This window comes from Biomphalaria glabrata, chromosome 3 (genome assembly GCF_947242115.1).
Source record: "Biomphalaria glabrata chromosome 3, xgBioGlab47.1, whole genome shotgun sequence".
NCBI classification, from domain to species: domain Eukaryota; kingdom Metazoa; phylum Mollusca; class Gastropoda; family Planorbidae; genus Biomphalaria; species Biomphalaria glabrata.
Window position 1 is genome coordinate 8081940 of NC_074713.1, and position 26380 is coordinate 8108319.

General features: G+C 35.8%; 1 protein-coding gene across 9 annotated transcripts in view; it reads right to left on the bottom strand.

Moving 5' to 3' along the window:
- LOC106072474 (uncharacterized) overlaps window positions 1–25948 on the bottom strand; it is a 29547-nt gene extending 3599 nt beyond the window's left edge. Inside the window, exons 1-5 of one of the 9 annotated variants that reach the window (XM_056023188.1) lie at window positions 22798–22935; window positions 20897–21222; window positions 3838–3964; window positions 2835–3052; window positions 1596–1772 (exon numbers count right to left, since the gene is read on the bottom strand). In XM_056023188.1, coding sequence (XP_055879163.1) covers window positions 1596–1772; window positions 2835–3052; window positions 3838–3940 — 498 coding nt within the window. In that variant the 5' untranslated portion in view covers window positions 3941–3964; window positions 20897–21222; window positions 22798–22935. Of the gene's footprint in view, window positions 1–1595; window positions 1773–2834; window positions 3053–3837; window positions 3965–20896; window positions 21441–22700; window positions 22957–25906 lie in introns of those variants that run through there. The other 8 variants (XM_056023186.1, XM_056023187.1, XM_056023184.1 and 5 more) reach the window with 8 other exon arrangements.
- Window positions 25949–26380: the final 432 nt, after the last annotated feature.

Genomic DNA, 26380 nt, shown 5'->3' on the forward strand with positions numbered 1-26380 from the left:
GACATCAGGATGGAGGAGATGAGTGGAGCAAGAACCAAAGACATCAGGAAGGAGGAGATGTGTGGAGCAAGAAACAAAGACATCAGGATGGAGGAGATGAGTGGAGCAAGAAACAAAGACATCAGGATGGAGGAGATGTGTGGAGCAAGAAACAAAGACATCAGGATGGAGGAGATGAGTGGAGCAAGAAACAAAGACATCAGGATGGAGGAGATGTGTGGAGCAAGAAACAAAGACATCAGGATGGAGGAGATGTGTGGAGCAAGAAACAAAGACATCAGGATAGAGGAGATGAGTGGAACAAGAAACAAAGACGTCAGGATGGAGGAGATGAGTGGAACAAGAAACAAAGACCTCAGTATGGAGGAGATGAGTAGAACAAGAAACAAAGACGTCAGTATGGAGGAGATGTGTGGAACAAGAAACAAAGACGTCAGGATGGAGGAGATGAGTGGAAAAAGAAACAAAGACGTCAGTATGGAGGAGATGTGTGGAACAAGAAACAAAGACGTCAGTATGGAGGAGATGTGTGGAACAAGAAACAAAGACGTCAGTATGGAGGAGATGAGTGGAACAAGAAACAAAGACGTCAGGATGGAGGAGATGAGTGGAACAAGAAACAAAGACCTCAGTATGGAGGAGATGAGTGGAACAAGAAACAAAGACCTCAGTATGGAGGAGATGAGTGGAACAAGAAACAAAGACATCAGGATAGAGGAGATGAGTGGAACAAGAAACAAAGACCTCAGTATGGAGGAGATGAGTGGAACAAGAAACAAAGACCTCAGTATGGAGGAGATTAGTGGAACAAGAAACAAAGACGTCAGTATGGAGGAGATGAGTGGAACAAGAAACAAAGACCTCAGTATGGAGGAGATGAGTGGAACAAGAAACAAAGACCTCAGTATGGAGGAGATTAGTGGAACAAGAAACAAAGACGTCAGTATGGAGGAGATGAGTGGAACAAGAAACAAAGACCTCAGTATGGAGGAGATGAGTGGAACAAGAAACAAAGACCTCAGTATGGAGGAGATGTGTGGAGCAAGAAACAAAGACGTCAGGATGGAGGAGATGAGTGGATCAAGAAACAAAGACGTCAGGATGGAGGAGATGAGTGGATCAAGAAACAAAGACGTCAGTATGGAGGAGATGAGTGGAACAAGAAACAAAGATGGAGGACCGAGCCGAGAGAAAGAACAGAGTCAGAATGTGAAGTCGCGACCCTGTGCTCCAATGAGCATCAAGGATTAAGTCAAGTAAATCATCATCTACCAAGTGTCTACCTCAAATACAAATAGACACAAGCAGACACACATCCAACAAGCTTACATTGCTGCAGTGGTTCGATGTTAATGCAAGATTGTAACTGTAAGAGTGAAATAGTATGATTGTGGATGTTGGATTTTAGATCTTAGATTATATCAGATACCAACCAGTATTCAATGTAGCATGTTTCAACAAAAGTAATAAGTTTGATATGATCGGACCTCAACAGTATGATCAGAATGACTATTGCATAGGATTGTTCGTATTTCATCTAAGACTCTACAAGCATTCACCTCAAACTAGCCTTAGTGTGTTTTACGTATTCTGACCTGAATCTCCTTTGCGTACCAAGCAATGCGGGCACGTTGCGTTTCCTCGGACAGGAAGTCAGCGCTTTCCACGTAGTACTGGGCAACATGGACACTTCCGGTTGTGCACGGAAGGAAAAATCTCCAGTGGGCGTCTATGACACTTTCAAAGCCTGCTGTGGCCACGTGACTTAATATCTGCAAAGCAAGACAAATATAAAAATACTTTAGAAAAAGAACAACAAAGCTTATACGAAATGTAATAGTATTAGTTAGTTTAGATCAGTCATGTCATTAAATTGGAAATAAATGTAGACCACCAACAATAAATCTGTGAGATTAGAAATATTTTTAACAATTGTTTTTTTTAGCGCAAATTTCATGCTTTTAGATTTCTCAATATGGTATGACCCTATCACTTGTCTGGACCAGTCTGGAAAATGGGAGGGTTTGGAGAAGATAGGGAGATCTGGGTGGATTTTACCCCGTAGCTCGGGCCAACGCGCTAACCAGTCTGCTAGCGAGGTACTTATGAGTGGAGAAGATTGTATAGTTATATATTGTTTGTACCATTTCTTTCCCTTGAGTGGAGCAAGAAACAAAGACATCAGGATGGAGGAGATGTGTGGAGCAAGAAACAAAGACATCAGGATGGAGGAGATGTGTGGAGCAAGAAACAAAGACATCAGGATGGAGGAGATGAGTGGAACAAGAAACAAAGACGTCAGGATGGAGGAGATGTGTGGAGCAAGAAACAAAGACCTCAGTATGGAGGAGATGAGTGGAACAAGAAACAAAGACATCAGGATGGAGGAGATGCCAAACACAATAATTAATTACCAATAGTTAATTAACTAATTGTTTTTTTTTGTTGTTGATTGATTCTTGCGTTGTCAGGTACAAGAAATAAGTGTGCAACATTTCAGCTTGATCCGAGACTTGGGTGTGGGAGAAATAACGTGTGTACAGACCTTTTACCAGACAGAGTGAGTTAATGTAGGCTTTGTAAAAAAAAACACACATTTAAGTGTAAAATTAGAATTTTCACCTTGATAAACAAATCAGGGTCATTAGATGACCGCCTGGCCGAGTGGTATACGCTTCTGACTGTCGTCACGCTAGCCCTAAGATCAAACCCATCCCCCCAAGCCGCCCTATAGGAGGTTTGAGTTAAAACGTAACACTCTGAAGGAACTTTCGAAACTCGCGAAACAAGAAGCTAACAAAGGGCGGTAATGAATACATGACAAACGTTATTACCTCGCAGCATATGTTATCTCCCCTGATGTTGATATTGTCCACCCCTGACGAGAAAGTATGCGTCACCATGGAGGAAGGCTCCACCATCATGTCTTTAAGAAGCACCCTGAGTTCGGCCCCCCTGAGTACAGCTTGTTTGAGGTCCTCCTTGGTCCCGCTAAGTGGGGCCCCTGTCTCGTCGTTCTCAAATATCAATGTCCAAGTTCGATCACACAAATCTAGAAAAAAAAATTAAGCTTTAGCATAATAAATTATCGAGAAATCCTGAACTAAAGTGTTAAAAAATTACGAAGAAATAAAAAAGATCGGTATTATCTCCCTTGAAATTTCTTATCTATTAAATCTTCTGCATAATTTATATTATTTTCGGCAGTGTTGGTACATTGATTATATAGCTCCTCCTTCGTGGTCGAAGATGAGCACATTTCTCATTTCCTATGGACTCGAAGATGATTGTAAAGTCCAATCCTCGCTTTAAAAAGCCGGCCGCATACGTGGCATTGGTGGGTTTGGTCAGTTGCTGATAGGCCTGCTTCTTCTCTCAGCTTTTTGTTGGTTCGGCGCTCACCCTGGGTATTCTTCTTGCTTCAAATCCTGAGATTCCGAGACTCACAGCTTCACTCCATGATGAGCGATAAAGAGCTAGTGAATGTCGATATCGCATTCTTAAAAAGAGCTCTTGTTTAATTAACTGATTTGTATTTAATTAATATTAAATTAATTAATACATTGATTAATGTTCTTATTAAGCGCTGCTTGATTAATCTGTTTTTTTATATTTAATTTATCAAAATTTCCAAACGTCTGACTTGGTAAAAGAATAAAACTGACCAAAATTATTTATCTTATTGAATGATATGATGACAATATCCTCAATGGGACCATTTATCTCACAAGAAACAGTGATCGAACACAAACATTTTTATAACATGGTCAATACCTTCAAATCAATGAAATGCAATTATTTAGATAGCTAGCAAAAAGGTTTATCAGTTATACTTACTTATAGCCGAGTATGGAGGCAAACAGTAACCATGTTTATCGGCTGCCTTACTAATAGTCATACAAGTTACTAAGGTAAACAAGATAAGCAATACATCTGCCATTTTTGTATATTGCACTGTACCCTGCTTTTTGGAAGGAAAAAAGATAATAAATTAAAAACAATTAGTATAAGTCAAATAAATTTTAGGCTTTAAGCATAAAATAAAATTATTTTGAATATTTGTATTCTACGTTGCTTCAACATTTGTGTCGGACTAGACAAGATGACAGTGGAAGATGGTCTGTATTAGAGTCGGGAGTGTGTCAAGTTTAAATCTTTTTAGAAGTGCGAGACACGGGTCATTCCAGCATGCATCCAACATAAACAGATTATATTCTAATTGAACTAGACCTAATGTAAACCACTGAATAGGTCTACTTAGATTGCGCAAAATTACTGGTCATTTCATGCAGATATAGAGAGAACACAAATGCGATTGGGAATATGGGAAATTATTATACATGGATGAAAATCTATAAATAGCTAGCTTTTTGGTGCAACAGTGCACACAATTGTGTAAGTGTTTTTTTTTTATTTTTTTATTTTTTTATTAATGGTATTTGATCATTTTTGTGCACTTTTTAGCCCTGCAGAATCCAATTTTCTAAGCAATATGAAGATAGCACCAGACTTATAATATAATATAATATAATACAGACGTTACTTCAAAAAAAAAAAATGATTACGTCCTACTCGTCATGCATCTGGTCATGCATGTTAACCAATGACTTAAATTCTGCCAAGTCACTGGTTTTCGTGACAAGCTCAGGGCAACCCATTCCATGCTCTAATAGAGCTAGGGCAGAAGGAGCATTAGTACTAATTTGTCCTAGCATATGGAACGAGGAATGTGCCTTTATCTTTGTGTCTTTCTGAGTATTTTATTAGATTTTGTATTTGTATTTGAAGATTATGGTTCAGTGTAACGTCTGTATTATATAAGATAAGATAAGATCTTTTTATAATAGTAAGGGCAATGCCTGGAAATAATAGTACATTTAAAATTGAAGCCTGATTTATTTGATACTCTTTCCCTCCCTATATCGTCACGTTATTAGCACATGTTCATACCAATTTTATTTACTTGTCAACATTGAGGTTTAATTAGGCGTCTTAATTTACCTAATTTAGTTTATTGTGAACATCTCCAATAAACAAGCGACATTTAATGTCGTACTCCAAAAATATGTTTTCGGAATTTTTGTTTTCTTTTCATTTCATTTTACAACGTAACAATGTCGTCTGCCCATTTTTTTTTTTTCCGAAAAAAAAAAAAGTGACTAATTATGATAATGTCTCTGTGGTGCATTATGTCTCCGGAGATCATCTCCCCTTGTTGAATCTCTTACGTCTGACAACCCTATAAAAATGTAATTCCGTGACTTAAAGATTTATTCCATGTTTTTCTACGTCACAGGTAAGTGGACAGTGTACAAGAAAATCTGATATGATTAAGCAAGATAAGGAAGACAGTCTTAAGCAAGATGTCCTTAAAGAAAAAGTTTCTTGACAATTCTAAATTTAATAATAAAAGGGCAACATAACAGAAACACCAATATATATTTATATCGGCAAGTCTGAATGACAGCAGGAGCTTACTGTGTCCTACATTTATTTTATTATTGTTTACGTTTCAAAGAAATTCCAAGATTGTGTATTTAAAAACAGCTAAGACAAATTAACATAACTCCCGTGTTGCCAAAGCAATGCTATTTTATTTTTAATTTTGAATTGTTTGCTTTACATGTTTCCGATGTTCCTTCAGAGTTGAAGATAGTTTACTTCCTAGTCCAAACCTCCCACAGGACGACGGGGAATGGGAGAGGACAGAGTTTGAACCCGGGACCATCGATAAATCCGAACGACAGTCCAGCGCGCAAACCGTAGACCAGGCAATTGGTGTCAAATAATAAGCTTCTTGTTGTTCAGTCGTTATGAACAATGAACTTTTATTAGTTCATGTTCTCATGGCAACAAGGTTAACATTTTTTTTTTTTTTTTTTTTTTAGTAGAGACATGCATTTTTATGATTTTCAGTACTACACACTGCTAGCTAAATAATTTGGAAGGCCACTAAGCAATATAAACAACAATAGTACTAAATAGAGTATCTAGATTTAAGTTTTTAACTATATGTTTCAGTACTGTCGGTTACCAAAAGTTAAATGAGCTTGTCTTATAAACATACACATTTTTCCTAGTAGTTAGAGTCAAGAGACTTTAGAATTTAGATCTACATGATAGATCTAGTAAATTTTTTAGAGACTAAAAAATACAAAATAAAACCCAAATCTGTGAGAAATCCCAAGATTTAAGATTACAGTTTAAATAATAACAAAGATGGCTGACCCATGCAGTCATACAGAATTGCTTTCTTTATCTAATGTACAAAAGAGCACCAATCTATCAGCATTACAAATTTCTCTATACACCCGACTTACAAGAGATATTGGAGATTTTAAACTACACAGTGTCAGGGAGGCTTGATTGAATTTTCACTGTTACCAACTAAATTAAAAAGATAAACCTTAAATTTTAATAAAGTCTCAATGTTGTTTTTTTTAAATAAAAATAAGTCATAGAGTGAAAGTGAAATTATTTTGTGCTACAAACTAAAGAGCTTAGAAAATTTGATTCCTAAGTATTAAAAAGTGTATCAACCTTTAAAAAAACACCTAGCTTATCAACACGTTATTTCCTACACCGGATACACCAAATAGCTGGCTATAGTTCCTCCGCCATGTATGAACATTTCCATTAAGTGTATTTTGTAATTTATATACTGAAATATTTCGTGCAATCGAACGAAAAAAAATTGACCAACACTTCAACAGTAACATAACAAGTATTCAACAAAAATGCGATTTGCAAATGATTTTTTACTACTTCCACCAAACCTTGGACTTCGATCCGGATAATATTATGATATTACAACCCCCACATCCAATAGAAGCGCTATAGCTAAGTAAACACCCAGATTTACAATATAATATAAGATTTCTCTTTAAGAAAACAAAGTGGAAGAGTAAACACTATAAACGCATTACTAACAAGTCATAAAATGTCAAAAAGCATTCTAAATAATCATATTTATATATAAAATATTTAATTGGGGATGAAATGACCGGGGATGAAGTGACCGGGGGATGAAGTGACCAGGGGATGATGTGACCAGGGGATGAAATGACCAGGGATGAAGTGACCAGGGGATGAAATGACCGGGGGATGAAATGACCGGGGATGAAGTGACCGGGGATGAAGTGACCGGGGATGAAATGACCGGGGATGAAGTGACCGGGGATGAAGTGACCGGGGATGAAATGACCGGTCACCAAATAAACATGTACATGTAAGTCAGTGATTACATTTTTAGAAGACGTCTTCATTGAACGCTGACTTGCTAAAACTTAGGGCAGTCTGGACAACATTGCCAACTCTCTAGACAAACTCTGGATTTAAATCTACAGAAAATCATGAAGGCGACACTCTGCAATGCCGGAGTGGAAAGATCACAGACCTATATATATTATATCTAGACTGGAAAACGAAAACAAATTCTTATGCGCGACTGATCAACTCACAGACCTATGTATATAGATCGTTATGTATTAATCACAGAACTATATATTAATAAAATAAAGTCATTTCCTGTTTCCATTAAGATAATCTTCCAAAAATCCTAGATATTTAGCCATCATATGTACATTTAAATAAGATAGATTACCTAGATCTTTTTAAATTATGTATCTAAAAATTGCAAAATAATAATTATGAGACGAGAGTGCTCGTTTTTCGATGTTCAATTGCTAGATCTAGATCTAAACATTAAATTATTTATTACATAGGTTAGGGTTGAAAAAGCAACTGTACTTCTTATAACTACTTTACAAAACAACGCCTTGTTTCAACTTTATAAAAAATTTTCACATTGTTTGTAGTGTTAAAAGATCTTCATGTCCAGTCTAGATATAATATATATATAGGTATGTGGGAACGATACAGAACTTAGAATCCACCAGAAAAGAAGAAGAGCTCGCTAAATGAAAAGTAAAAAAATATTTATTGCAATGTTGCTAAAGCTTAGCCATGATACTCAGAGAAATGAAAAGACTGTTCGGAAGAAATAGAAATCTTTCAATAATAAAGAGACTTAAAAAAAAAATTTCATGAATTTTCCAGTTGAAACTATGTACAGTCTGTGTGTAGGTCTATAAGTGACAGTGTATGTGTCAATGTGTGAGTATATTTGATTGTGTGTAACTATTTAAAAACTCGACACAAACACTGTTTGACTTAAGTTTACATATGAAACTATGTACCATCAAGTTTCACGGCTTCATTTACTCTAGAAGTCTAAAATATTTTCCGTACAGTCATTACTCTTTAGTACTTCCTCATTGTCAATGTCAAATTTTAAACAAGATGTTGTAACGTCGTTTAAGAACAAGAGAACGCTCCTTAACAAAGTGTCTCTTAGCATCTCGTTGGGTTAGATACAAAATAAAACGTTAGTAAACATGGTTTAAATAATCTTTACTTAAGTGTATTAATTAGATGTAGATGTTCAACCTGATATTAACCTATGGGCGTAGCCAGGGGAGTTTAAAACCCCTCCAGATGGTTTTGAGTTTAAAATCCCCCTACAGAGAGTTTTGAGGTTAAAAACTTCTCTCTTCAATATTATTCTAAAGTAAACTACAGTCACCAAATTCTATGACCATAGCTGAAGCGGGGGTTTTGAATTAAAAAAACAACAACTCTAGAGATTTTTAAGTTTAAAACCCCCTAACAGATGATTTTGACAATAAAACTTCCTCTTTCGATATAAAATCTAATCAAACTACAGTCACCTAATTCCAAGAGCGTAGTCATTTCTACCAGTGGCTGGGCTCCATTAATAAAGTGCAGTAAATAGTCATCTGCCGAAAGTGAAAAACACTAAATGTGGCTCAAGAAAGATGGCTAAGACAGACTTTAGGAGTCAGTTTAAGTCAGTTATAGAGATCGGGTCTAAATCAAGGAAATCCTATGCCGAACTGGGAGTCGACCCCTTAGTAAGGTCGTGACAGAGCGTGGCATGAGGTATGCGGGACATGTACTCCGACAAAATGAATTACGCATACTAAGAGTTGTGATGACATCCTAGTACACTTTCATGGAGGTGCTTAGAGCACCTGGGAAGAGGCTTCAGACATTGCCAGTGAAAGATTTTTGTGGAAACAGCTTGCCGCCAAATGCACCGAACGGCGCGGGAGAGTTTAAGTCAGTAAGAATAGCACATTAGGTTTTTGAAATAAAACTTTTTAATAGCTGGATAATGCACTGTAGATACCTCCGAACATGCATTTTGTTGGCTTTCAATACCGGAAATAGCTCTTGCTGATGGGGCCCAAGCGCTCCACCATACTCCTTTGCTGGCAAGGACGGGGAGTCTACAATTTTTCCACACACACCTACATACATACATACATACATACATACATACATACATACATACATACATACATACATACATACATACATACACACATACATACATACATACATGCATACATGCATACATACATACACACATACATACATACATACATACATACATGCATACATACATACATACATACATACATACATACATACATACATACATACATACATACACACATACACACATACATACATACATACATACATACATACATACATACATACATACATACATACATACATACATACATACATACATACACACATACATACATACATACATGCATACATGCATACATACATACACACATACATACATACATACATACATACATACATACACACATACATACATACATACATACATACATACATACATGCATACATACATACATACATACACACATACATACATACATACATACATACATACACACATACATACATACATACATACATACATACATACATACATACATACATACATACATACATACATACATACATACATACATACATACATACATACATACATACATACATACATACATACACACATACATACATACATACATGCATACATGCATACATACATACATACATACATACATACATACACACATACATACATACATACATACATACATACATACATACATACATGCATACATACATAAAAAAAAAAAGCCTGGCTACGTCCATGTATTAACCCATATTTTCGTGCTGAAATTAAAGTCTTTTATACAAACATTTGCACATAGTTATAGTGGACTAACAAATTGTTTTGGGGAGGGATCATTGTTATCAATTTGTAGTAAATAATGGGAGGTCATCAAAAAGTCTGGTAGTAGCGTAGAACGAAGTTTGTCTCTTTTGATGTGTTTTAGCTCAAACTAGACTGTCCAACACAAAAACTGTCCAGGTGACCGACATGCAGACTAGCCAGCATGTGTACAAGCGTTTTACTCATCAGTAAACCAATAAACCGATATGTTGATGTGATAAAAAGGGATTTAAAATCAGTAAACAATGATACTGACCATTGGGAAGACATAGCCTTAGACCGCACTAATTGGAGAGGGACGGTGACCAAGAAAGCTATAGACAGCGAGAAAACATGGGCATCAACTTATAAAAAAAAGCGTGCCACACGGAAAATAGCCAACTCCTCTACCACCAAAGCGAACGCCACCTTGACCTGCATTATGTGTAGACCCCACACACATTACATACAGAGGGAATTATTATTATTATTATAGCTTTTATATAGCGCTACTTTCATGCTTATAGCATGCTCAGAGCGCTTTTAGTCCAATCTCATTTGTGGACCGGTTGGGGGGGGGAGGGGGTATCTAGGAGTTGGTTTTCCGTGCTGCCTTTTGGCGCTCAGTAAACACAACTCTGCCCGAGTCGGGTGTCGAACCTCGAGCCCCCTTCTAGGTAGCCAAGCCAAGCCAAGTTCAAGCGCACTTGGCCTCTCGACCCACCAAAAATAATAAAGGGAATAAGGGAATAATAAAATCTCCAGTCAGTAGTAAGCTATTGGGTACCGATGTTTCAAAAACGTTTTCAACATTTATCCTTCAGCTCTACGTTATACAAGCTCATAGATTCTGTACCACCACCCCCTCCCCCCAAAAAAAAATAATGTGCTCCAATCAACTATGATATCGTTAATTAGGAGAGAAAGAGTTAAGAGAGTGTTAATATTTAACCAGAATATACGAAGTATTATATTCGATTAAGATTTTATACCATTGCATTAACCAGCTGTGAAAAGCCGGACATTTTGACGTTTTTGGCGAATACGGCCGGACGGAGGACTTGACCTCAAAAAGAAGGACATGGGCTTCTTTTGCCGGATGTCTGGAAACCCTACCAGTTACTGTTTGGGTGATATAACAATGACCTCAACGATTCCATGTACACCATAGTTCTTGGTTATTTCTAATTTAATGCTTACACATTGTCGCCCGCACACTTTTCTTTAAAAAAACAAAACAAAACATTCGTAGGACTGTCCTTCCTTGTCCTTGTTTTTATCCTCGGCCGAACAACTTCCGCTGCAATATCTCTCCTGCCCCACCCTGGTCTTGATACATCCTTGACCTTGACAGAAAACGTAACCATTTTTGTACAGCTTACCACAAAGTTTAGACTTGCGTGTGTGCATGCGTGTGTTTGTGTGTGTGTGTGTGTGTGTGTGTGTATCACGTGAGTTTGTGGAGCAGACGTCACTTCATACTGATTTTAAATGGACCTCATTCACCAATCGTACACAAACAACATTTAGCCACGTGGTTCTCTATCTCTTCTATACAAAATATGCAATCCATAAAGGCGGTCACGTGATACGTTTTTTTTTCATTGTTTTATCAATATTATCACGTGGGTAAATGTTGTTTGTTTACGATTGGTGAATGAGGTCCATTGCAAACAGTGTGATTTTTCTTTTCGGAGCAGAGCGATGCTCTCAACTCTGACGAAATACTCTACTATAGGATGGGGACACACAAAATGAAAATGATAAAAACAAAAGCGAAGTCAAAGCAGAATCGGGAATAATAAAATGATAAAAAAGATAATCGCTACTGTTCCTTTTAAACACCCAGAACAAGAAATATATTTCAAAATTCTATTTACTATTTGAAAATTAAATAGAAAAAGGTAGGGGGAGATAGAAAGTTAAAATTATTTTTAAACAATGAAATAAATATAAGCGCACAACTAAAATGGTTCCCTAGTGAAACTGTAGACGTATTAGAATAAATGTATAATGATTACAGCCGCTCGACATTAAGACACTCAATGATCTGTTATTCCATTTCAGCGACACGTTAAATGAAATAACTTTGATTTGTATGCATATTTCTTTTTTTTTTTTTTTTAACAAACTGTACTATTAAATAGAGTTTCATTGCTAGGATGTTAGTTTGATTCAGTAGAAGCTAGAAAGAATTCATTTAATCTCATTTTCCATCGAAGTCTCACATTCTTCTTCGGTCTGTAATATCTAGAGTTAAAAAATGTTTGGACTTAAAGCTTCATAATATTATCTTATCTTATCTTATATAATACAGACGTTACTTAAAAAAAAGAAGATGATTACGTCCTACGCGTCATGCATTTAGTCATGCATATTAACCAATGACTTAAATTCTGCCAAGTCACTGGTTTTCCTGGCTAGCTCAGGCAACCCATTCCATGCTCTAATAGCACTAGGGAAGAAGGAGTATTTGCACACATTTGTCCTAGCATATGGGACGAGGAATGTGCCTTTATCTTTGTGTCTTTCAGGGTATTTTATTAGATTTTGTTTTTGTATTTGAAGATTATGGTTCAGTGTTTTATGTATAATTGCTACTTTACTTTTCAGTCTTCTATCCTGAAGGCTTTCTAAATTTAGTGATTTTACTAAAGGTGTTACTCTAGTCAAATGTGAGTATTCGTTTGTTATGAATCTTGGAAACTTTTTTTTAAAGATCTAAGTACATTACGTTTTTTAAATAAAATGCATTATTAAATTGAACTACTATATTATATATGTTTGTATACAAGACAAGGTTACAAAGGCAGTTTGTGTGGAGACACAAACTCAAAATCGGCCCCCGAAGTGGTCCACCCAGGCAGGTAAAAAGGCAGGTTTCAATATTTTCAGAAAGAAATTCAGAATGAAATTCTATCAAAGACAAATGACAGAGAAGAATGGAGAAAGAAGGTTGACGGATCTTGAGTAGTGCCCCAGTGGTCCACAGACCAAAGGATAGGTGAAATTGAATGTGAATTTAGATTTGAACCTGGCCAAACTAATGTCTATTAATGAATGTATAATTGCTCTAATTGTTTTGTAAAGGGACAATCTCTTATTCCTAAAGAAAAAAACATTTCCGTCGGAGTGAAATTCCGTTCCAGCGATAATATGAAAACCTACTTATTAATTGTTGTTTTAAATTATGTCCAACTTATATGCACACTAAATAGATATTTTCTCTTTAAAAAAAAGGTAAACATTTTTTGTGTGTAAATGTTGTAGTTAGTATAACAGAACTTATTTTAGTTAGCAATAAAAATATAAACAAAAATATTTGACAAAAATCTAAAACCGTTTGCTTAAATGTGTTAAAAATATGGCAAATGGCCATTTCCCCTACTAAGTAGCCTCCCGTGTTTGTTACTATTAATCGTGAATAGTTGTAAAAGTGGTGTATTTTTATGAAAAACTGCTTTCATAAGTAATTTAAAAAATTAGATTTTTCGCTTTCAGAAAAGAAAAAAGTAGCCGTTGCATCAGAACTTTGAATGGTCTAAAATGTTATGATGTCGGATTTTCAATATTTTTTCTAGTTTACGAGATCTAAACGGGACGGACGGGTGGACAGACGGGCAGACATTCCTCACAATACTAATAGCGTCTTTTCCCCTTTCGGGGGCCGCTAAAATATAAAAAAATACTGCTAGCTTTGTCATAAAAACAGTGACATATATTTATGTTACTCTGTATATTAACTACAGAGTAGTTTCAGACATACGTTGCTGTTACGGATGTCATAATGTTTTTTTCCCAGTTCCCCGTACTTTAAAGTAGCTTTTGGTTTTTATGTTGCCTGTCTGTTCATCTGTCTGTCTTTCACGTTTACAGCCATAGACATAAAAATATGTTTATAGACTCGCCAATGAGACGACTTTTATTCGCTCATTGTGTAATGCTGTCTCTTCCGAGATAATGCATAGGTCTGATAGTTTACTTTTCAAATACGTCTGCCAAGCATGGCCAAGATGGTGAAGAAGGAGAAACATAGGCCTAATGGTCGTTAAAGAATCCGTGAGTTGATCCAAAAGAAAACATTATATTCAGTTTTAATAAACGAAATACAACCCTATATACCCTATATAGGAGATCTTGGAAATCGTAGACCAAACACAGAAGGCGTTATAAATTATTTATCGGATCTTATAACATACAGACGATACTTCAAACGTTACGCCATAGCGTTATGAATCTACTCATGCATGTTAACCAATGACTTAAATTCTGCCAAGTCACTGGTTTTCCTGTCTGGCTCAAGCAACCCATTCCAATGCCCTAATAGGGTTAGGGAAGAAGAAGCATTTGTACAAATTTGTCCTAGCATATGGGACGAGGAATGTGCCTTTACCTTTGTGTCTTTCTGAATATTTTATTAAATTTTGTTTTTGTATTTGAAGATTATGGTTCAGTGTTTTATGTATAATTGCTACTTTACTTTTGAGTCTTCTATCCTGAAGGCTTTCTAAATTTAGTAATTTTACTAAAGGTGTAACTCTAGTCAACTGTGAATATTCGTTTGTTATAAAATACACTGCTCTATTTTGTGTCTGTTCCAGTTTCTTAATGTTTTCTTGACTTGAGGGGTCCCAAACAGAGGATGCATATTCTATTCTTGGCTAACTAAGGTTGAATAACATTTGTTTTTATATAGTTTATTATTTTTATCTAGGCTAAAAAAGTATAAGCCACATGTTCCTAGTGGCAAAACTATGAGATTGATAACACATCCTTCTCCAGTCTCCCTCCCTCTCGCTTTCTCTCTCTCTCTCTTTAATATATATATATATATATATATATATATATATATATATATATATATATATATATATATATATATATATATATATATATATATATATATAAAGTAAAAAAAAGTAATCTACCACCTTTAGTTTATAAGGCAGATGATGTTAAGGTCATCTATTTCTTTGGCCAACGGTTAACAAGCAGGGTTTCATGTGGCCAGCACAACAACCAACCGCCTTTACTTTCTCTATTTAAAATGTTCTAAAAATCACGAAATTCAAAATCTCAGTCTTCGCCGAGATTCGAAACTAGGACCTCAGGTTCGAAAGCTAAGCGCTTAACCACTCGACTACCGCGCCCCCTTATATACATACACTTATTTGTTTATTAGATCTTTGGACTAGACATGAAAAAAAAACTAAAAGCTCTGTTAAAATTTCGAGTTCAGCGTCGCCTGTATATTTCTGAAAAGAAACACAAAGGCTGCTTTTTGGTGTAAGTCCCAGGAGTATAAAAACATGTAAAACTCTCATTTCAAAGTAGACTACAAGAGAAGTTAATTTATTGTTCTAATGTATATACAAAGGGAACCTAATTTATTGTTCTAATGTATATACAAAGGGAACCTAAGTTATTGTTCTAATGTATATACAAAGGGAACCTAAGTTATTGTTCTAATGTATATATAAAGGGAACCTAAGTTATTGTTCTAATGTATATACAAAGGGAACCTAAGTTATTGTTCTAATGTATATATAAAGGGAACCTAAGTTATTGTTCTAATGTATATACAAAGGGAACCTAAGTTATTGTTCTAATGTATATACAAAGGGAACCTAAGTTATTGTTCTAAGTATATACAAAGGGAACCTAAGTTATTGTTCTCATGTATATACAAAGGGAACCTGTTCTATGGGATGTTGGCTTGTTTTCTTTCATGCTGTGTGTGGTCGTTGGTGTGCTGTAGTTATGCAGTATGTTGTGAGTGGTGATTTCATTTTACGTTGTGTGTGTATGGAAAGACACCGTGTAAATATTTACAATGTAAATGTGTCATTTGCATAAAGAAAATATTTTCTTGTCTTTCGCAGCGGCAACAACAACAAACTTAAAAGAACTTTACAATTTTGATTGCAACACTGTATGGTGAAAAAAGTATTCGATTAAAAAAGCGAAGTTTTTTTTTTACCAAAATAATGCAAAGTTCTACTAGTTTACTTTTAAAAAAGATCTGATTAGCATGACCAAGATAGCAAACAAGGAGAAATCTAGGATGTAGAGAAATGCATGGATAGTTGTGAAGTTTTTACTTTGGACTATCGTCGCGAAGGTCCCTAGTTTGAACCCTGCCCGCCGGCAACAATCGGAGAACAATTAAACGACTGTCAAGTGATGTAAGCGTCTTGGATGCCTGTAAGTTTAATCAAAATGTTTTGTTATACATTGACTTCTAGTAGTTTTGAGTTTCTACACCGAAGAGCACTCAGTGTAAGGGAGATAATTCGTATCCGGTACCGTCGAAAACGTCATTTTTGGGAATCCAAAACCTCCAAAATTCATATAACATATCAAAGATTTTTTTTTACAAGTTACGATGACCAAAGTATTAAAAATTGAAAGAAGACTTAAAGATCTAAACCAGATCTATATGTGATATTATTTTAGAATCTGTCACTTTGTGACCATCAGATTTACAATTAGAAACAAGATTATACTGTACTGACAGAAGAAAGACAACCATCTTTGCTATGTTAGAAAAAAAAAACGAATTGGGTTGCTTTCTAACAACGAGATTCACGCAGTAAATCGTTCTGGAAGTAGGTCAAACGAATCATGATCAAAATGGCGCGACAACTTGAGAGTGCGATGTCATTGATTTTGTCCTTTTTATAATGACAGAACCTAATCCCATCGTGGGATAGTTAAATTGACGTAGTGTCTTCAGGATCGTCAACCGTGTGGTAGTCTTCGGGTCAAGCTAATTGGGCTGGCTATAAACAATGGCGTTCGAGTCAGGATGTTGCTCATAGCAGACGACAGAGATGGATTCCACTGCAGACGTTTGAACACGATCACATGACAGCGTGATGGAAGAGACAATCATAAGTTTTATTGATGTGTATGTGTGTCCGCCTGTCTTTGTGGATGTGTGTACTTGAATGTGGGTGTGTGTGCTACACTTTGATATGCTTAGACGATGTCCGTCAGGTCATTAACTTCTACCGTTCACTCTTGTGTCATTCACATTAAATTATCAACGCCATGTTGCAGCTGACAGGCATTAACATACTGTGGCCGACCATGCACCAAACACACGTATCTCTCTTTGACTCCTTATAGAATACTAGAACTGTATTTTTACATAGCCTATATCAACTCACTCTGTTTGCCTGTCTGTCGGTCTGTCTGTCTGGTAAAAGGTGTGTACACGTTATTTCTTCCACGCCCATTTTCGGTTGAAACTTCGTATGAATCAATAAAAAAAAGTAACCAATTAGTCAATTAGTTAATGGTAATTATTAAAACAAACAAGGGAAACTAATCATTCAGTTTTCCACAGGTATGGCTAAAGTTGTTGGGTTTAGTCCCTTTAAATAATTGTTAGCGCAATTTCTCCCTTGCGAATTCTCCGGTCAACTTGATACTTTAAACAATTATTTATTGTACCTAACAAAACGTGAATCAATAAAAAAAAACAATTACCACTTAGTCAATTAATTATTGGTAATTAATTAGTGTTATTGATATCGAATATCGAATAGGGAAAATAACTTATACATTATTGATGTATATAGTTTTAATGGCTAATTTCTTCCACTTTATATAAGCATTTAAAAAAAAAAGGATTTTTTATATTTTGTTGTTTTTAATTTGCTATTTTGATATACAAACACCTAAAATGCATCTATCTAACTATCTATCTATCTATCTATCTATCTATCTATCTATCTATCTATCTATCTATCTATCTATCTATCTATCTATCTATCTATCTATCTATCTATCTATCAATCTGGAAAAGGTTTTGAGCGCGGGACCAGTGAAGCGCACACCACAAGTCTCACCAGAAAGCCACCCAACACTTTTAGCAAAATTGTTATTCTTATTGTAAAATGTCGTCAATCTCTGGAATTGTCAGGAATGAAATTTGTAACAAGAAAAGCAAAATGTTTTGTAGTCTGCAACGTAACAGTGTCCACTGAGAAATGTTCTAACAACAGGCAGGTATTAAACATTCCGGGTTCGCTACTCTGTCTCAACGTGACACTCGGGTAGATACGATCGCTAGAGGAAGTGATTAGGCTAAATGAGTAGCAACACAAGACTCCTTTGGAGGTGTCTAAAGGAAAGCTCTCCAATTGTGCGGAGTTGAAGGAGAGCTCCCACGTCCCTGTCGATAATCCAGGCGCGGTTTCTCAAGGGACCGTTTCTTCAATGGCGAGTCATGCATGGTTAGTTTGGCATTCTATAGGAAAATGGCGGGGTTCCCGTGTTCTCTGTCATGTGTTCTAGTCCAAGTGCCCGGAGTGTCTGATACATTGGAAATAGATGTGTTTCAAATAAATATTGGCTTGGACCTCTTCCAGACAGAGCGGTTTGTTCAATCAGGCTTGCAAGCCTTGAGTTCGGCTTAACTCTTTTGACAATCAAACTGTCTTCCACGGTACTGCATTCTGGTGTTAATATAGATATAATTCGTATTCATGAGTTATTAGCCACTCTGTGGCACAGCCAGGATAGAGAGTCATTAAACTAAAACACACTATATTATAATCTATTGTTATTACTTTTATTATTAGTTTTTTTTTTCCACAAAGGCCTACAAAGGATTTAAAACTTAAACTTAAAATTAATTTATAAATAATTTAGTTTAAATCCAATTTAGTTTTTTTTAAAGAATAAAACACACACACACAAACATTATTTGAATGACTAAATGACGTGACTGTCACGTGACTATGTTTATCAGATGTCCCCAAGTGTTTTTTTTTTCACCTGGCTAAAGTGTTGACACAATCATTCTTACAAGTCGGTCAAAAAATGACACAAGGACATCGTAATAACAACACCGCAGTCCCAAAGCAATGTAGATCTGTTCTATTGTGTGATGCAGGCAGAAGCTAACACGCCTAAGACTAAGATAATAAACCAGATAGGCTTGTAGACAGTCTTCTACGTCATTGTGTTGTGGTCACATTTTAACTCTTTCTCTCCTATTTGACGATACCATCATTGATTTGACCGTTATTTAATTAATTTTTGAATTTATAAAGCTTAATCTGTGTTATATAAAACGAGCATGCCTTTACTTGTATACCAAAAATAAAACATTTTCTGATAACAAATAACAATGAGGCTCAATCATAAAAGGGTTATATACCCCAAATTGACAAAACGAATAGTTCCGTCGGAACGTGATAAATTATTACAGAGAGAAAGAGTTAAAAGGAAACTCCGATGGTTTTTCAAATTTGAGTTATTGACATATTTAAATTCTGCGTAAAAAGTTGAAATAGTAAACATTTTACCATTTTGTATTTAAATGCTTAGAAGCATTTATACTTAATAAATTAGACAGTAAATTATTGACATCTCCCAAAAAAACGGGGTTCTCTACATTTTGTTTTTATATTTAGTAACTTATTGCTACTCTTATGAACGATAATACTGGACTTAGCAGCGAATTCAAAAGAGGTGTTAACTAATTGGTAAAATAAACAGCCGCCCAGTGGCCCATTCATCAAGAGCCCCCGCACTTCGACTCCGAAGTCTTCCTTATTGGCTAGTCAACTTTATATATTCTGCCTTTAAAAAAAGCTGATAACTGCTGGCTAAAATCCTTCTTCAAGATCCTATTCCAATCATCTCGACTTATGCACTGTGTTCTTAGTCTTTATGATTCTTTAAAGCTTTGATTTATCAAGTATTTCACACTAGAGAATCCCCGAGGGGGAGTTTCATGGTTAGGCTTGGCCCTACGTGGATGGTCGCTCCATGCCTCGCGTCTTCAACTTATTGGCCTCTAACACCAGAATTAGAAACGTATGCAATACACAACCTGACCTCATTTATTGTTTCTTTTTAAGTCATCTACTACTAGAGGTAATAATGTATTCCTCCTGCTATGCGATTTAGACCTCACCTACTAGACCCATCGACGTACTGCGGTTGTAGTGGACGCTTAAATATTTCTAAATAAATAAAAGCAACAAACCCTTACATACACTAAAGTAAATAAAAATGTACCCCCCGCCAGGTCTTAGTATTTGATAACTACACAATGCAATTAAAAAATAAACCCAGCTTTTCCTTTGTAAAATATATTTAGTTGGGTAAACAAATAGGTCGTTGTGATGGCCTCGTGATACTATCGTTAATCTTGTTCAATGTATTTGTCCAGATGTACATCTTATCTTATCTTATATAATACAGGCGTTACTTCAAAAAAGAAGATCATTACGTCCTACGCGTCATGCATTTAGTCATGCATATTAACCAATGACTTAAATTCTGCCAGGTCACTGGTTTTCCTGGCTAGCTCAGGCTCTTAAAATATCCAGCTTGTTCTATTTATTTGCCTGGATGTAAATCTTACAAGATCTAGCTTGTTTTATTTATTTGCCTGGATGTAAATCTTACAAGATCTAGCTTGTTTTATTTATTTGCCTGGATGTAAATCTTACAAGATCTAGCTTGTTCTATGTATATGTCTGAACGTAAATCTTACAAGATCTAGCTTGTTCTATTTATGTGTGCTTTGTTTACAAAGTTTCATACCAAATTTAACATGTACACTTTAATAAATATGTCAATAGAAAGTAGCTCTTGGTGTCAAGACTTAAGCGAGAAAAAAAAAGGAAATGGAGACCCCAGAAAAAAGTTATGCAAGTTCATAAAACAACCTAAATGTTCCAAAATAATAAAGTCTACAGTCAATTCTATAAAACTAACAATCAGAAGAAAGGCCATGATTCATACCTTGTTAGTCCCTCAGTTAAAGCACCCAAGAAAGGTATAAGCGCCCAAGCGATGTAAAGGCGCCCAGGCGATATAGTGACGCCTTAGCGAATCCTCAGATTTGCCTCCCTGTATGCAACTGTTGTCAGAGTACCGATGTAAGAAACCAGGTAATCCTTCACAAGTAGTTTAACAAGCAATTCAGAGTAATCCACTAACTAAACTGTCATAGCTTGTTTATAACAGACCACCATCCACTGAATAAAGCCGACAGTGCATTGCGAGCTGATGTCCTTCAGTTTGCAACTAGATCCTAGTACTACAGATTTTACTTAACGTTGTTTCACCTGTATAAGGCAATGCAAAAGAGTTCCCTTGTTTATGGCAAGCTTTTAAATCAAGTAATTCAGCTCGTTAGCTCTTCATTTTTTTTAAATTTATGCAGGCAAGTGACGTCGAAGTAAATTCAAATGCAGACTATGAATTTAGTATTCAGTGAAATTTATTCTTGTTTTAGTGTTATTATTCTAGTTCGGGATTTAAGATTGTAATTTGGTATATACCGCTGAAACATTTATGTAGTCATTAGAATTTGGTAAAATTTATTTAAATTTACAAAACCAAATAAAGTTAGCTAAAGCAGAATTTTTTTATTTTTTTTTACCAGCATGCAACATAAAACTATCAGGAACAATAACTTATAAAATTAAAACAAGAAATTGAGGCGAAAGTTAGAAAAAAGTTAGATAAAGCAATCGGTTTCCGGGGAGACGAGCTGAAACCCGGCATGCATTGAAGCATTCGAGATGCTTAGTACGTTTGTTTGGGAAAGTAAAAACGATTGGTCACTGCGCTAGCTACGTGACACTCAAGTTAACCATCAATTAAAAAAAAAAGTGATACGAACTTTGACATTATCTTCCTTATAAAACGCTAAGCACTAATTCTCTTAAATGTAATGTGTTAATTTTTTTTTTATGTTGTAAAACACAACCTTGACCTTTGTCATAAGGTGAGTTCAACAATTATCTCACTACATGTGAATTGTATCTGCTCAAACATACCAGAAACAGATTCTATTTTGTTGAAACATAAAACATATCCGTAGTCATCATGTTGAGCTGGTAACCTTAAGATAGGGTTAAATAAAAATTAGGAACTTTCGTCCCTCCCAGTACGTTGAGTAAATAATACTGAAAAACAAGCAAGTAAAACTCCTTCAAGCTGTTCGAAATCTGATAATGTTTTAAGCGAATTTTTTCTAGTCCTACCCTAAGCTTGCACTATCTTCATGCTCGGAAGGAAAAACTTGGAAGTAAAAAGGTTTGTTTAATAATGGAAGCCTGGAAATTAAGGGAAACTTGCAGCGAAGTTGATTGTCGCGATAATAACCTGAATGTCGTGGGTTCAGGACATTTTTTTTTCAATGATGATTTTATCCGATTCGAACAGATCCAATGTAATCCTACCTTGTTTTGTTTAGTAATACAAAAAAAAAATGTCAAGATGAACAAGTTTAAAATAAAGACTTATAGAGATTTTATGTGACGTTGTTACGTTATACAAAGAATACTCAATATAACATGTTTGCGAAAAATAGTTCTACATTGTACACATTGTGGCCTATCTTGATTTTCATTGCGATTTCATCATATTTCTATTTTTCCCTCTACCCGCCAAGCATAAAACTTGAGCAGAATCAACATTGTCAAGGTCGGATGCAAATTCGTTAAAACTTAGCCTCGAAATGAATATGACAAATAAAATAATGTAATAAGCTTTTTTTTTAAAAAAACAACAACAACACATTAAACATTTCTCCTACACTATATTGAACGATATCCTATATTCAAATATTTCCACTAGGCATATATTTGCTTTTAAGAATGTGAATTGTGTGTATCCATTAAAACTGCACATACCTTTTTGATTGTGTGAACATGGGCATAGGGACTGCGGCGACTTTTGTTCCAAGTGGTGGTGAATTAAAGACCATTCATTGTCGCGCTAATTTTAGCTGCTACCTGGCCAACCGTGTCATCCCCCCTGCATCTGACATTAACTGCTGGTATACACTTTAAGTCATTTTTTTTAAAGCGAAAACTTTTTTCCTTTTCCCTTTTAAATTTATTCTTAATATTACAAAATTACATAAACTTTTTTTTTTGGTCTTCTTTAAAGTGACACCTTCAGAAGACACCAATGGTTAGGGGGACACAAGAATAGGAGGGATTGTGGTCATCCCCTTGACAAAAGTGATGGGACGGATTGTGGTCATCCCCTTGACAAAAGTGATTGGACGGATTGTGGTCATCCCCTTGACAAAAGTGATGGGACGGATTGTGGTCATCCCCTTGACAAAAGTGATGGGACGGATTGTGGTCATCCCCTTGACAAAAGTGATGGGAAAATACAATAAGCAAACTTTTTGTCCAAATTGTGTGATTTGGTTAAACGGACTTCATCACCGGTGGCCCACTAGAAGAGGAAGAGCTCCATAAGTCTGCAGGAAGAATTTCATCTTAATCTTGAGAAAAAATGGCCCACAGGAACAGATTTATTTAAAAATGGAGTAATAGAGTTACAATGGTCCACAGTAAGAGATTCACTTAAACATAGAGTTCCATTGGCTCGCAGGTTGAAATTCCCATAAACAGAGTTCCTGTGGCCCGCAAGAAGAGATTCACTTAAACATAGAGTTCCAGTGGCCTCCAGGTTGAGATTCACTTAAACATAGAGTTCCAGTGGCCCGCAGAAAGAGCTCTAGTTCCCCCTCATCAGCTCCAGTGGCTGACAAGAAGAGATACACTTTAATCTTTAGCGCCAGTTGTCTGTCTTTTTGTCTGGTCAAAAGTTTGTACACGTTATTTCTCCCACACCCAATCTCGGATCAACTTGAAACTTCGCACAATTGTTTCTTGCCTGTGACAAAACGAGAATCAATAAAACACCTTAACCATTTAGTTTATTAACTATTGGTAATTTATTACTTTGTTTTTCTTAACAAGGGAGAGAAATCGTACTTGACAGATTTGGGGATATAAGGTGAATTCGTCCCAGTGAGGAGGTTTGAGTCTTGAGTTCAAATTCAAGTCTTTTTTTTTTTATAAGCATTTTAAAAGCGATCACGGTAACATTCACACAGACACCCCTTTCTTCCCCCCCCCATTTCCCAACTGGCCCTGACAAGTGATAGGATCCTAGGGCATTGAGAAAACTAAAAGCATGAAATTGCGCTTAACAAAAACAATCGGTAATGATGTTTCTAATCGCACAGATTTATCATTGTGAGTGTAGATCTATTACAAATTTAATTACATGACTGATCCAAACTAATTTATACAATTACACTTTGCATTTTTTTGTTCTTTAAATATTTTTGATAGTTTTCTATAGTTTTCTTTTCAATATGGCAACATTTCTCAATTAATAATGACATAGCCCAAAGGTAGATACATCTTGATTCTTTGTACAAATACATTGCTCGCCCTTTTTCTTCTTCATCTGTCTCGGTTTAGAAAACTACCTTTTATCCCGAGCCATTAATTCCAGGGCCCGGACATGTCTCCGTTAACTTCAGCTTGCTCTTATTACAAGTATAATTCTGTGTGTCGGGGATTCTCACACAGGTAATGGCCACAGACACAGGCTAATGAGAGTACTCATAAATAAGTCTTCAGAGAATTGTGGGTAATTAATGCTGTCACATGATGTTTACATTTTAAGTGATTTGAATACACTTGTAAACAAAACGTTTTTTCCTAGGGGTACCAGTGATATAATAACTAGGGGAGAGACGTCGGTTCTGACGGCATCCCTTTTAACTTGTACGGTAAAGATAGAAAATGGGTGGGGTCCTCAGCATGTCCATTTGTCAATGTCAGGTGGTCGTGACAGATGGACAACTGAGGAGTGAAAGGTGAGTGTTAGACTGAAAGAGAGGGAGAGGGGAAGGGAAGAAGGAAGAAAAGCAGACGATGAAAAGGAATGACATATTATTGCAAGTCTTGGGACCAGCGTGAATGGTGGCTGGGGGAAAAGTGTTTGCAAAATCTGAAACTTTCTACATACTTAGTCAGAAAAGCGGTCACACACACCTACATTCTCAGACTCACTGCTGATGTACACACACACACACACACACAAACACAATGTCTCACACACACACGCGCTCATTGACACATGCACACAGAAACATATTTTTTTTCTTTTTAAGGCGAAAAGAACAAAATGTATACTTTAAGAGGTTTTGAAATTCTAAAAATCCCGCCATATTAATTTTGGATTCAAGTCAAGGGCGGCTTTACGTTAGTTCACAAAGCATTGGCCCGCAGGAAAAAAATTCACTTCAACATAGAGTTCCATTGGCCCACAGGTGGAGATTTCCTTAATCATTGAGTTCCATTGGCCCACAGGTTGCGATTCCCTTAATCATTGAGTTCCTTTGGCCCACAGGTTGAGATTCCCTTAATCACTGAGTTCCATTGGCCCGCAGGTTGAGATTCCCTTAAGCATTGAATTCCATTGGCCCACAGGTTGAGATTCCCTTAATCATTGAGTTCCATTGGAAGAGCTTTAGTTCCCAATCTTTAGTCTTCAGCCCCATGGCTCACAAAGTGAGATACACTTCAAGTCTTCACCCCCAGTGGCTCACAAAATGAGATACACTTCAAGTCTTCCAGTACTTAATTGATATTACATATACATCAGAAATAAAATTGAAACATAGATTCGGTTAGGTCAAAACTACACAATTATGGCATTAAAAATTTGGTTGTCTAATCTTGTATATAAGATGCCATAAGGACATTCATATAAAAGAGAGGGGACGGTGTTGTTGGCGGTGGTTGACTTGCAGTACCAAACTGCTGGTAGACAACTAAACCGTTGTGAGCGTATTCAATTTAACTTATAAAATTTGAAATAACTTGAATAACTACTTAATAAATAAAACTAAATCAAAGTTTATTAAAATATAATTCAACTTGGGATGAAATGAAATAAACCAATATTTAAACAAATCTAACTCACAATCAACACGTCTCTACACTCTGGCATCTTGGACTCGCTTAGCGACTTTCATCATTCTACAAGACAAACATTAAATTAATGCTCCCTCTCTACAAATAACAATAAATACTCCCTTTCTATATCATCACTTTGGAAACTATAGTCTATGCTTCTAACCTACATGTTTATGTTTGTATTAAGATGTTAAATCTTTAGTCTAATACTAAATAAAGGAGATAGAGAGTAAGAGAAAATAGCAAGTCCATCTAAATGTACAGGAAGTAGCTAAAATTAATTTATTCTTCTTTCTCTTTTATTTTTTGGGTTATTTGGTATTGTTTTAACAATAAGGAATCAGTTGTTTTTTTGTTTTTTTTTTACAATAAACAGCATATAATTAATCATCCCAGGAAAATTTTGTTCTAAAAAAATTAATACATGTTATGCTTTATTAAATCTTATCAGCAATTAGTTTAATAAGTACTTAGAACTTAA